This window comes from Pygocentrus nattereri, chromosome 27, assembly GCF_015220715.1.
Source record: "Pygocentrus nattereri isolate fPygNat1 chromosome 27, fPygNat1.pri, whole genome shotgun sequence".
NCBI classification, from domain to species: domain Eukaryota; kingdom Metazoa; phylum Chordata; class Actinopteri; order Characiformes; family Serrasalmidae; genus Pygocentrus; species Pygocentrus nattereri.
The window spans coordinates 20,642,057-20,656,611 of NC_051237.1; the positions used below are offsets into that span (position 1 = coordinate 20,642,057).

Here is a 14,555-nt window from a genome sequence, read left to right on the forward strand (position 1 = left end):
AAATGTGCAGGGAAATCTTTTTTCTAGATTTAACACTATTTACTGTTATCAGCATCACATATACAAACTCAGAAGACACGTTTAGGCTCACTGGTGGCTTCTGATAGTAAATAAAATGGCTATATTGGTGTTGTAGACACGGTGACTCCTGGTTCCTTTCGCCACCACTGTAAAGGAATCTGAGTCAGTAAGTTCCTTTACAAATAAGATTTTCACATCAAACCACTCTGAAGGGCTTTACATCTTGACCAGTGAATTAGGCAGAACGTTTCGTTGACGTTCTGGGCAGCACAGTGGCGTGGTGGGTAGCACTGTTGCCTTATAGTAAGGAGGGCCTGGGTTTGAGTCCCTGCCTGGGTTACCACGGTCCTCTCTGTGTGGAGTTTGCATGTTGTCCCTGTGTCTGCGTGGGGTTTCCTCCAAAGACATGTAATCAGGCCAATTAGACATGCTAAACTGGCCCTAGGTGTGAGTATCTGTCTGCCCTGTGATGGATTGGAAAACCTGTCCAGGGTGTGTCCTGCCTTTTGCCCAATGACAGCTGGGGTAGGCTCCAGTGCCCTCTGCGACCCAGAAGGAGAAGCGGCTTAGAGGTTGTGTGTGTGTGTGTGTGTGTGTGTGTGTGTGTGTGTGTGTGTGTGTGTGTTTCTTTGGCGTTCCCCTTTAAAACAAGTATCACATTTTAGACGCTCCCTTAATCGCGGCGTTTCTCAATTCAGAGAAATGAAACCGAGTCGTTTGTGAAACACGTTTGTTTTTGTTTCCTCTGAGTGAGAAAAACGTTTGGACAAAAAACACAAGACTGAAATCTCAAGCCAATGTTTGTGTGCTTCAGAATGGAAAGACTTAGATCACACACACACACACACACACCCACACACACCTCGTGGAAAACGAACAGGCTCATTGTTTACGTTCCCCGGAGCCACACCTACAGACAGACACTCTGCGTGAATGCCGTTCCTCAGACTTGGGCAGGACTGGACTGGCCTGTGGGTTCGGCCTCGGAAACGAGGCGGCGCTTTAATTCATACGACACATGAAACTAAACTCACGGCTTTGGAGGTTCCACAGTCGGACAGCAGGTTCGTTGTTCAGCGGTCTGTCGTGTGTCTGTGTCGTGTTTGGTAGGAGTTGTACTGAGCGGCGTGGACTGACCGCCAACTTCACAACTTAAGGAGGTTTCGGAGCTTCTAGAAGACGCTGCGCTGCGTGCTGAGTGTTTGTGAGCTGCTCTTGTGGGAACAGACCATGTGCAGCCAGGAGTCACTTTAAGGTAACTGACCCACCGCTGGCCAAACAGCGCTTCTCCCCTGCTTTGGCTGAAGACCAGTGTGTGTTTCAGCACTCAATATTAACTTGATTCGCCTTATTCGCCGGCTTCTTATTCGAATTTGTCCGTTCCACCTTAAATGGCGCGCTTGTTCCATTCTAGAGCTCGGAGGCGCCTGATTGTAACTGCTGCGCTGTTTAAGGTGGAACGTAGAATTGGAATAAGTAGCGTCCTACAGCAGTGTTTTGGGTAAAATCAGCTGTAAAAGTGGTGTTAAGACCCGTTTGTCCATCAATTAAGTGTTTTTTTTTTACTTTCTGTGCCAAATTATTATTTATAATTTAAAAAGGAATCATAAATAGTGGGGTAGACAAGAGTACAACTGTAATATGTTGGTTGTTTCTTGCCTCACAAGACAGAAACAGTGATGGAAACCATCTGGTTTTTATACACGTTTCTTTAATCTGCCTGTTAGTAAATACAATGTCAGTATATAGATGGTTCACATTTGTACAGTAAGTAAAGGCAGGGGCAGTGGTCACAGTGGCATGGGACAGTGGTCACACTCGTTTGTGATACTGTAAATTGACCTAAGGCATAATAATAATAGAAGCATCATTCATATGCAGTACAGACACTTGAAGCCTGTTACAGCTCCCCTGTCATAACTGCGGTTAACTCTCTGTTGCACAATGTTGCCTCAAGGCAACAAATTCATTTTCCTCACTTTACAATATTATACATATTTAAAGACAATAGTAGGATTAACAATAAAAGGCAGAGTCTGAGTAATCAATGAAAAGCATGTACTTGGTCATACTATCGCTTAGTGGGCATTTCAAACCCTCTTTTAATATTCAGAGTCTTTTTTTATATATGCGAATTTGCAGGAATAGGTTTGTTGCCTAGAAGCAACACTTTGCGACAGTGGATTGGGTTTAGCCAGGTCTCACCACTTCAGGGAACATGGGTCTATATCGTTTCTTCCCATTGTCGCACAATGTTGCCTCAAGGCAACATACTCCGAAAAGACTTTGTCAAAATGTTTTTGAATGTAACAATCAGGACAGATTATAATCATAATATATAACGTGATAAATATAATTTAATAATCAAGGACCATTTTATGCAAGAACGTGGAGTTATTAAAGTGGAGTAAATTGCCCTAATAATGCGTGCAGTAGAGGGTTAAATGTAAAACGAAGAGGACTGGAAGGGGGAGAAACAGCAGATTTCTCTTTTAAAACTGCAGATCTGTCAAGTGAAGTGCTCCGTCAAATCCAAGCCATCCTGACATACATAGTCATTCCCCTCCTAATCCCCCTGGGCCACTGACTCATTTTCTAGTTAACCTATTTACAGAAATATGCCTGAAATCACACAGTATTGCTTGAAATTCCCTCTGCTCACTGCGCCGTCTTCTTTATTTCCCCCAGACTTTCCTCGACCTTCCTCTCCATTCTTAAGCTTCTGAGCTCTCTCTGTCTCTCTTGGTCTCACTCTCTCTTTTTCTCAGAACAAACAATCATGCGTCGGTTCAGTTCGGAGGGATCCCTATTGGACCTGGACTTCCTGCCCTGGAAGAAAGTGGCTTTGAAGGATGAGAACGACAATAAAGAGGAGAAAACGGGCACGTACAGGCAGGCCTCGCTGCCGGAGGACGACGTAGAGAGGGGAGCCGTGTCCCTGCCTTCAACACCTGCTCCCCGTGAGATGAAGAAAGAGCTCACTAAAGAGCACAGCATTAGTGTGGAGAACCTATCTGACCTGGATAGGTCCTCAGGGTTCCTCAGGGTAACCGGCCTCAACGAAAGCTTCAAAGCCTACAGTGACAGCCAGCTGGCCCCGGATACCATCGGCAGCATTGAAAGTGTGGAGAAGGAGGACAACCCGCCTCCGTGTCCGTCACCTTCATCCAGCCCCTTCAACCAGGAGCACCACCACCATCGAATGCACGTCAGGGCCAAGTTATCGGCTGCTAAACTGCATCTGAAGAGTCTGTTTGGACAGGTAAAGTGGAGCCTCTTGCAGCAGAAGGACGAGTGATATGATTTTGAATATATATTATTGATAATAAAAGTAGTATTCCTGATTGTGTTATTCGAGGCAGGAAATGTAAGAGAGGGTAGCAAAAAAATTCTAAGACAGTTGGAATGCAGGAATATTGTGCAGCCTTAAAAATAAGTGGGGGGGAAGGTTCAGTGTCCCTGTAGAATGACGTTTCGTCCCCTAAAAACACCTCAAAAAAGGGATTTGTGATTATGAAGAACCTGTTCAATAAGGACGTAACAGTATACCACCTTGTATCGCATTAGATCATATCGTATGGCAGCTTACCACGCTATATCACATTGTATTGCAGTGTACAGTATTATATCACCTTATATCAAATAGTATCACAGTGTATCATATTATAGATTATTGTAATATTTTATATCAGGACATGTTATATCATATGGTATTGCATCGAATCATATTGTGTCATACACCTTCTAACATTGCAGCTTATCATGTTATATTGCAGTGTAACATATTGTATTGCAGTGTATTGTAATGTACTGCAGCATAATGTGTCATATATGTGGGCACATCATATAGCGTTGTAGCATATCATACTTCGTAGGAGGGTCTCATATTGCAGTGGAACGTATATTTTGGAGCGTATTATATTGTATCGGAGTGTATTGCTTTGCATTGGAGCATATCGTATTGTGCTGTATCGTGTCATGACTAGCATGTTAGCTTTTGGCTAGTGTGTTAGCTTGAGGCTATCATATTAGCCAGTGGCTTTATTATATTTAATTATCAAACAAACTCAAGGCACATTTTTAGTCACTCCTTATTTTTTACTGAATTGTGATGGATTGATGGATTTAATGATTGATGGATTGAATGATTGATGGATTGAATGATAGATTGATGGATGGATGGATTGATTGATGGATTGAAGGATTGAAGGATTGAATGATTGGATTGATGGATTGAATGATTGATGGATTGAATGATTGATGGATTGAATGATAGATTGATGGATGGATGGATTGATTGATGGATTGAATGATTGAAGGATTGAATGATTGGATTGATGGATTGAATGATTGATGGATTGAATGATAGATTGATGGATGGATGGATTGATTGATGGATTGAAGGATTGAATGACTGAATGATTGATTGATGGATTGATAGATTGATGGATTGAATGATTGAATGATTGAAGGATGGATGGATGGATGGATGGATGGATGGATGGATGGATGGATTTTCCAGAACCTTTACGTGGATGTTCTTTAAACTTTACAGGCTTCTTCACACAGATCTCGTTTCCAAAATTGGTTCCATTGAAAGGTTCTTTAGGGGACTAGAAGTGGCACTTCTCTGACACCAAATAATCCTGTTTGTCGTCGTTATTTTTAAGTGTTCTGTAGCTCTGATTATATAGGGTTGAGTGTTTCCAGGCTATTGCCTTATTTAACCCAAATAAGGGTGTTTTCGTTCTTTTATTAGTTTCTAACAGATCTTTAGATGTTCCTCTTTGTTTAGATGACATTTCTGTACAGTGTGTACTCATTCTCAGGTGTTTATGTTAAGGTTGTTGTTAGGATAGTCATTACGCTTTGCCTGAGGTAAGCGTAAACATATGATGTAACTGGTGGAGGTGTGATCAGTCTCTGTAGACCATTTGTATCAGCTACTTTTCCTACTTGCATCATTTGCCTCTTCTGGTGTTCTCATTAAATGTAAAAAGTGAGTAGAAAAAGTAGAGTCATTTTGGAGCGATGCCGCAGAACAGCGCTGCCCAGAGTGTGGCCCACAGGCCAAATTTAACCTGTGAGGAATCTGAGTTGAACTGCCAGAAAGTTAATCAAGCACTATCCCTTCACCCAAACAAATCTGAATACTGTATATAATGTAGAACAAACATATTTTATTTTATATAAGACTTAAATTTAACCGCTACCCTATCCGAACTAAGAGGTTTACGACAATGATGATGATGATAACTTAAGTTTATATTGACTTACTTTTGTTCAATTGACTTACTTTTGTTCAATTTACTTATTGATGTTTAATGATATCAATTAATTTCCAAACTGTATTTTTGGTGCATTTTAGTTAGTTTAATTTCTTTAAAAGAACAGGAAATGTCTTTGATAAAAAGCACACTATAACAGTAGCCAGTGGACAGTTGTGTCCATTAGCTCCTATTATAAGTGAGTTTTGGGTAAAGAGGTGTTTTTTTTTTTTACTAAGCACAGGAAACAGTGTCTAAATTATTATCTGTGTAATATGACTGCAGACCCCAACACTGCAAATATAGTTTAAAGAGCCCATATCCTACATTTTTCTACATTTTATGTCTTTCCCTGCAGCCCGCTTATGACATTGGTGTGGTTTTCTGTACGAAAAGCTGCCCTATTTCATTTTTGCATGAGCTTTTTCCAGCCTCACTTTACCCCTTAAAGGGCTATATCATGGAAAACCAAATTTCTGAAGTCATGTGTGTGTCAAAATGTGCCATTCACATCTCAGTCCATACAGTCCATATATGGACACTATGCACCAAAAACAGCCTGTTTTGAATGAACTGAATTCATTCAATCAGAACGAAGCTTATTTATCTCATATCAGTCTTAAAAGCACAGTAATTAAAACGGCCTGGATTGTATTGAGGCATAAACAGAGGATGACGAGTGGTCATGTAAAATGATTTATGACCATTTTTGGTATGTAAAAACACACAAATGTTTTCAATGGAATTAAACGGGAAAAAATACCAAAAGAAAGATGTCAGATATAGATAACCTGGCTGTTTTTGTTAATGTGACTTTAAGACTGATATATTGCTGATGTCAGAAACTCGTATGTCCATTTTTGCTGTTTTTCAGTTTTTGACATGATTTGAAAGTACCTGGTGATCTTTACATTGTGTGTGAGTTTCACGATGATTGAACCAAAACAAATGGACCAAAATGACTTGGAGAAAGCTCTGGTTCCGTTGACTTACACTGAAAATAAATTATGTTTCTCTTCCTCCTCCTGTAAAGTTACCAATTTGGAGATACGAGGTTTTGATCCGACAACAGCGATATGTAAACGAGCTCTAAACTCATTCAAAAAGCCGTTAGGGCTAAAATTCCAATGTACATGGGTGGAGCTAAAACTCCTGGAGGCTAAGTCGGTGAATATACTGTGTGTACGTTTTTTTGCTCTTGTGACATCACAAAACAGGCTGTTTCTGCAGTTTGGGCCCATTAAGTTGAACCATGCAGAAGTATTCCTTTAAAGAGCATTGAACTGAAAGATTCATCAGCGCACCTCCAAAGAACATCTCTCAAGTGCGTCTTTCCTGAGATATTGCTGAGATGTTCCCTCGCGGCGAATGAGTGGAAATTTCAAAGAGCACGTGGGAGAACCCACATGTGTTGTCCTTTCGTGTTCATCATGTTGGCTCAGCACTGATACTGAAGGCAAGCCCTCCTTTAATCAATGACATCGTGATACGTTTGGCAAGGGATCAGCTCAAGCCTAAAGCAAACATTTCAAAGGCCACTTTGAGACCTGGAAAACCCTTCCTTTCTCTTAAAGACACCTTTAGGTCTCATGCTCTGCTTTTCCATGACATTAATAACTCTAAGCACATTAAACAAAGCATTGCATAAACAGCACCTCTGAACTGGCTCCAGTTCCTCTGAATTGAATTGAAGTGATTGCCTGGGAAAGAGCTAAGCGAAGAAATTTGAGCTGATATGTGCATGTCTGTGTAATCTTGTGTGAAAAAGCCTCCCTTCTTTCTTTTCACTGCAGAGTCCGCACTCCTCCCACTCAAATCTAACAGCCACGGAGCCCAGAGAGCGAGAAAGCAGGTAAGCTCATTTTGAGATCACACCAAACGGCCAAGTGATACGAGTCACTGACCACGTTGAGCTGTTGAGAGCAGAGCCGTGTTTAAACGCTCTTCCTCGGGCTGACGGTTTGCTGTTATATGATATTATATAGGTGTGGATATTGGCTCAGGTCCACTGAAACTGAGGCGCGCAGGTCAATCTGTTTTTATCTGCTTTATCTTCCTCCACCTCAAGCACCCAGCGTGCTTTCTTTTGTCCCTTGACCTCTCATCTTTCTGCTTCGCGCTGTAGTTTTCTTCATCCCTCGTTCTTTGTCTTTTTCCAATGCAAAATGTCGACTGTGGAAAAACACTCAGTGTCAAATGAACTCTTAGTGTTGAACACTGTACACTCTTATAGCTACAGGGTTCTGTACAGTGCCAAGTGAAAGGTTCTGTGACTTGTAATAAGTTCTAAAGCCTTTTTGGTGCTACTGTTTTTTTAAAAGGTTCTTTAAAGAAATATAAAATGAGCCACTGTTTAATTAAAATATGCCAAAACTGCAACAGTTACAAACAAAATAGGCATTAAATACTTACTCAAAAATAGTTCTAGTAAATAAAATAGTTTTTTAAAAACTGCCTATTTGCTTGAACTAGACATCGGGCAACTTTTCTTTTTGTGTAACCGCTGGTCCATAGATTGTTGTTGGTGGGGGGATAGAATGCACACTGTGTTGCAGTGCATGTAGGGGACTGTAGTGCAGCACTTTGTGAAACAAGCCAATATTAATAGAAAATTAAAATACCTTTGCAGGCTGAATAGGACTGTGTCACAGGCCTGACTTGGCCCATGGGTCTTATGTTTGACACATGAGCTTTAGAGGATGTGTTAACAAAACGCTTCATTTTTCCATTTTTTTATACAACTGTACAACAGTTTGTCCAGCATAGAGAAGAACTATTTATACAGTGAAATGGTTCCTTGACTTGTCATGGTTCTGAGATGTTGCTATGACATTTCTGTGCTTTCCCAGGTGGTTGCTAAGGTGTTGATTCATTGTTTGAATTAACACTGTACGAACATTTTAAGTCAAATCAGTTAAAAACACAAAAAAACAAAACTCAAGCATCCAATTCGGGTGTAGGCAAACATTATTGGCTCTAGCTTTAGGAAAAGCAGCACTGCTAATTTTTAACTGTAGAATTATAATAAGTAGAAAAGCCAACTCAATAATTATAAAGAGTAAATCGCATAGAAAATATAATAAAAAATGCATTTGATGAGCAACAACAAAGAATTTAAGCATTCAAATGATTCTTGGAGTTGTCCTGGTTCTGTAAATTACCATTGCCTGAAGCCTGAAAGAACTTATTATAGGGGTAATTTAACCCCGACTGGGGGTTTTGCTGTGTACCCTTTTACCCTTATGTCTTTCCATTATTTATATGTTTAATAATAATGTGTCTTTTTTTTTTGGTTTGTAGTACCAAAGAGAGACGTTCTCGTTTCCTGAAGCAGTGGAGTCAGGTGGGCCATGGAAAGACCCGGCTCAGCAGAGAAGAAGTGGAGAAGTGGGGCGAGTCACTTAATGACCTGCTAGAAAGCAGAGGTATAGATATAATCCATTTTTTTTATCAGTTGGATTTGATTAAAGTTGTAATAAAAGTCTGCTTTTTGAGACTCATGTCTCAGGGAATGGAGACTTGACTCAGACTTGCACCTCAGACACTCGTGAATTACTCAGACTTGCATCTCAGAGATTGGGGACTTGACTCCAACTCGCACCCCAGAGACTAAAGATGTGGCATTCTTTCCTTAAACAGTCGGCTCAACCTCACACATCCAAGACTCCTGACTTGGGGTTACACATGAAAACTCCAGAGACCTGATTTGACTCAAAACTGATCTCAAAACTTGAGGCTTGGATTCATGCCTCACATCTTTGAGACTTGACTCTGATTCATACCTTCAAGACTTATGGCTTGACTTAGACTCCAAACCTTGAGACTTAACTCTGATTCATGCGTCAGGCACCTGAGGCTTGACTTGGATTCACCCCTCAGAGGCCTGTCACTTGCTTCAGACTTTCACCTCAACCTCCGAGGCTTGACTTGGAATTGTACGTCAAACACTCAAGCCTTAACTCGGACTCACGACTCCAAAACTGGAGGCTTGACACGGATTCACAATCCAGATGCTTGAGACTTGACAAGGATTCATACCTTAGACACTCATGACTTGACTTGGATTCACACCAAAATGCTCAAGGCTTGACCCAGACTCACACCTCAGAGACACGAGACTTTGTGACTTGACTCTGACTTGTGTCCGTCTGTTTAGTGCTGTCTAAACGTTTGTAATTCCATGAACGACTTGCGGCACAGATTTGTCTGGCAGCAAATGCAGGTAGAAAATGACACAGTAAATGTGACGGGTGCACTTCCTCCGGTCACAAAGTCCATTCATAAGTGGTTACTGGACACACGTTCACGACACGTGAAAATGCCAGGTGTAAACGACTGTTTTGCTGTCTACTTGTGATCAGATCACTTGAGATAGATGTTAATACCAGGTATGAATTGGGCCTCAGACGCTGGACACTTCATTTATTTTATTTTTACTTTTTAATTTTATTATTTACACAATAAGGTACTGTAAATACAGTGTATATGTCTGTCTGTCTGGCCTGCGATGGACTGGTGACCTGTCCAGGGCGTATCCTGCCTTCCACCCAATGACTGCTGGGATAGGTACAGTAAATACAAGCAAAAAAAAATGAGACAGTGTGCCAAGTAAAAGTTAAAAAACTCGGATTTGCACAAAGATCTCGGATATGCACTGTTGCTCACTTAGTGTCCTGCTGAACGGCAGACATGAGCGATAAAATCAACACTTTTTGTGTTGTGTGGTATTTGGTGCTGTGTGGTATGTCACAGAGCTGGATTTAGTCCACGGTCTGTTTACTCTTTGGCATTTCCACTGCATTTCTATTACTGGATTTCCTTTGTCAATCACAGCTTTTAGAAGCTGCTTGCTCAGTACTGTTTCCTTGATTGCTGTGATGATTGCACCAGATGCCGAACAGAGAATGTTTAAGGGACATTTATGTGTATAAACAGTTTATTGCAAAATGCACTCATCCCATGCCATATCACACGTCATAAAAATAACTAGGTCACACTCACAGTCAGTTTTAGCTTCTGGAATTTCAAGAGAAAAGGTTCTGACCAAAGTTCAACTTGCAGTTAGGCATTGGATACGTTCAGTCTTAGTCTGAGAGCATCTAGAAGTCTTTGCCCTTTGTATTTACACCCTGCACAGTGTAGGTTCGGAGGTTTGTCCATTATCTGTATGTTTTACACATGTATCTAATGCTACTGTGGTTCCTCAATCATAGCTTGCAATTTGTGGAATTTGTGTTGTAACATCTGTTAGCAGTGTCCCCCTCCCCTTCCTTTTCCCTTCCAGCCACGATTATTTTTTCCCTTGAGAAATGTTGCAATCAGTGGCGCAAAGGCGAATTGTGTCAGCTGTAAATGAAAAGGGAATGTATTAAAGCAACAGATAAAATGGGTATAATAGCCTTAAGTGGCCCATAATGTACATTGTTCTAGTATTTTGCTTTACTTGATGACCATGATGATCATGTCATAAATGGACATCAGTCATTTTTGCATGTTCTTAGAATTAAACAGGCTGTTTGTTACTGTGCTTTTAAGTCTGATAGATGTAAATGAGCTACGTTCTGATTGACTGCCATGCATCGCGCTTTGTTCAATAAGCAGTTTGGGCTGAAACACTCCTTATAACTTCAGCGTGAATGTGCAGAGCTACAGGGTGAACAAGCTGAGATAAATGCATTTATTTAGTTTCCACATGTGGCCTGTATAGAATTTAGAAACCTTAAGTAGTACATTTATGAACTTTAACACATTCACATGCTCTCAAACTCAATTTATTGAAAAATGTAAAGAAAATTAGATTTTCTATAATAAGAACCCTTTAAGTCATTGTTTGCTTTCTTTCAGTTTGTAAAACAACGCCGCTGTGACACAGTATATGCGTGTGAACGTCCCATCTGTGTCGCCCTTTTCCAGCCCCTTCCCCCCTCTTGCTGTAGCCTGTCCTTAGAGATTGTTTAGTGACAGTAGAAAGTCAGTAAGCCCACCCCTCCCTTCTTTTTCTCTCCTTCTCTGCGTCAGTGGGTGTGTCTGTGTTTGGAGCATTCCTCCGCTCTGAGTACAGTGAGGAAAACCTACAGTTCTACTTGGCCTGTGAGCAGTACAGACAGTCCTCCAACACCTTCAGCCTGCAGAGACGTGCCAAAGAGATCATCGCCACCTACATCCAGCCTGGAGCTCCCAGAGAGGTGGGACGCACCACTGTGACGCTGAACCAACACAATGTGCTAAATACTTCATACGCTGCAGGTTCAAAGAATGGAAGCAGGAAAAGGCCCACAGTTAGCACATTATTTTCTGCCAAATATCTCATTTCACTCCCGGTCTGAATAGAATTATTCAGCCAAGACATGTTTGCACTGGACCTGCAAGGCTCATGTACCTAATTGGCCTCTCTAGCCTTGGTTTATGTATTATAAAGTAATAGTTGGTAATAAAACACCTTTTTTTAACTTACACCATGTGTATTCAACCAGCCAAGACGTTTGGTTTGCTGTGAGACTAATACAGCCAACGAATTAAAGCGTATAGCCACCAGGTTAGCATCTAAAAATTGTGTGCCTAAATCAGCCACACTTGCCACGAACTCTGTCAAGCTAGGACATCTCAAATAGACTGGTTTCTGTGGTTTCTGACACTGCATGACGACTGGTTAACTGGTCAAGTCTGATTTTTGCCAGTTTTTATAGATAAAAGTACATCAGATACCACATAAGGAAGTCTGAGATTCCTTAAAGATCACTTTTAGGATTACCACTCAAAACCTTTACGTAATTCAGTTGTTGAAATGTAAACGGCGTCATTCCAAGTGAAATGGTTCACTTTCTTTGCTGTGGTGGTGATGGGAACCAGGGGTCACAATGTCTGTACACAAATGGTCAAGGCAAGTCAAAGTTTATTTATATGGCGCTTTTTACAACAGGTGTTGTCACAAAGCAGCTTTACAGAAAAATCCAGGTCCGAGCCCCCATGTGCGTCACCAGTGGTGACAGTGGCCAGGAAAACCTCCCTAAGAGCGAGAGGAAGAAACCTTGAGAGGAACCAAGACAACCCATCCTCCTGTGGTCGACACCGGATAGCAAACAGCATTAGTATAAATTATTAGAACATCAAACAGGTGGAGCAACGGTTAATTAGATCATTTGAGTTTATGCAGCAGCAGCAGGGTCAGTTCAAGCAGGTGAGGTGCAGATCAGCCAACAGAGATGGAGCTCTGGTGACTCTACCAGCTCTGGTGGCTCACATATGGTGATTCAAGTAAAGGGAGGGAGGGAGAGAGAGAGCTTAAAATGACAGGTCTGTTTATGGAGGGATATTAGTGAGTTAATAGTGCAGCAACTGATATAATCAAAGCGCTTGTGCAGAAAGATCAGTTTTGAGTCTAGCTTTAAATGTAGAGTGTCTGAGACTCCAACAGAGATCAGGAGATGATTCCATAATTTTGGGGCTACGTAGGAAACTGCTTGACCACTTGCTGTAGTTTTTCTGATTCTAGGAACCGCCAGCAGGCCGTTGCTTTGTGAGCAGAGCGTATGTGTGGATTCATGTGACTGAAATATTTCACTAAGATACTGTGGGGCCCTTTAATGATTCATACGTTAAGAGCAGGATCTTATACTCTACACAAAATTGAACAGGTAGCCAGTGTAATGACGACAGGATTGGGGATATATGGTCAGATTTTTCGGGCCTGTTAAGGACTCTAACGGCTGCATTCTGAACCAGTTAGAGCTCATTTATTAAAGCAAACATGGCCATCTTATTTAATATCTACAACCTACACAGGTCCTCTGTAATGTTGATGCTAAAATAGTCGTAATTCTGAAAAAATAACATTATTTTGGAGGCTGTTTTGTCTGCATGTATGTCTCTGCCATAAATGTGTTTTAGGGCAGAATCTTCTCAAAACGGTTAGAAAACAATGTCTCAGGCATCAGGCAGTGCATTCATACCCATTTAATCTAAAGTCTTCACAAGTCTGGTTCCTATTATCACCACCGTGATCAATTCCGACTCTGTACGTTTCCCTACAACAGAGAATTTCAAGCCAAACCATTCTGAATGACTTTGTTTACATCTTAACCGTTTAATTATGCTAAAATGCTGCAAAATCATTGGAACTTCCCGTTAACATCAGTTTAACAGTGTATATTTATACATGTCCAAGTTTCTAACTCTCTCTTTCCTCTTCATCAGATAAATCTTGACAGTAAGACTCGGGACCTGACGCTGCAGCTTCTAAAGGCCCCATCCCACAACTCGCTAATCCACGCCCAGAGGCGCATACGCTCTTTACTGGACACGGACTGTTACCCTCGCTTTCTCCAGTCCAACGTCTACCTCGTGCTCTTGGCAGACGCTCACTAGGACCACACTGGACATGGAGACAACAGAAGGACATTTAATTGACTGAAAAAAGAGTTATGGATGGACAGATGAATGCCTGAACGAATAAGTGCAGGCTCTTTTGGTCGTAAGGCTGATTCCAAACACTGGTTTGAAAATCCTAAATAATGAATTGATGGAATGAGCACAACTACTGTTATTTTATTTTTTTTGTTTCTCCTGAAGTTAAAGATTGTTAATATATTATGGGAAACAGAACCAAGTAGCAGTCTAAGCAAATGCAAGAATGCTGACGTGGTCTTCTAGTGTAGTACATCATTATCCAGAAAGGCAGCTGGCTGAAGTCATGGACATTACCAAGGCCTGTAATCATTAAGATGAAACATAACCGGAGCTGGTGCCCATTACGTGTCAGTGAGCAAAAGCAGAATGGCATGCGGGCAGAAAGGAAAAACCTGTTAGGCAAGCTTGGACCGACCCTCTTGTCAATCGTTCAGAGGACTTGTAGAGCAATAATCATGTCACTGTGGAGAAACAAAGCTTCTCTTTAGGTCAGATGATATAAGACACTTGTGTAAGGAAGTAGTCACTTTCTAAAGCTTCATTACAGGAACCTCCTCAACGGTTGCCGTGGAATTCCTTTGTTTGGCAAACAAGATTGCTGTAATGTGAGCAAAGGAGCCGGGCCTGGGAATAGAATTGGTCTGTTGTTACTTGTTTTTCACATGGCTGTATCGTTGACATTTAGAAATAAATAATGTTTTATATGGTTTCTGATCCCCAACATTGCTCACAAGTCTCAAAATGTCATGAGGTTTGTTGTGAACACCATAGATTAACAGGGCAGTTGGCAGGAAGCTCAACAGAACGGCATTTTCGTCCATTTCGAAAGGTCACCAGGTGTATTTTATGTCCCAGCGTCCT

The 14,555-nt window shown here is 41.2% G+C and overlaps 1 protein-coding gene across 2 annotated transcripts; it reads left to right on the plus strand.

Annotated features, from left to right (window-relative positions):
* The first annotated feature begins 938 nt into the window (after positions 1-938).
* si:ch211-152p11.4 (regulator of G-protein signaling 1) lies at positions 939-14,415 on the plus strand. Of its 2 annotated transcripts, none has more exons than XM_037535191.1 (6): positions 939-1,276; positions 2,790-3,283; positions 7,082-7,140; positions 8,589-8,713; positions 11,307-11,473; positions 13,482-14,415. In XM_037535191.1, exons 2-6 carry the CDS (start codon positions 2,801-2,803, stop codon positions 13,650-13,652), a joined length of 1,005 nt encoding a protein of 334 aa, XP_037391088.1. In that variant the 5' UTR covers positions 939-1,276; positions 2,790-2,800; the 3' UTR covers positions 13,653-14,415. The 2 variants fall into 2 exon arrangements, with proteins under 2 accessions (XP_037391088.1, XP_017566922.1); XM_017711433.2 differs by having other exon boundaries at positions 940-1,276; positions 2,710-3,283.
* Positions 14,416-14,555: the final 140 nt, after the last annotated feature.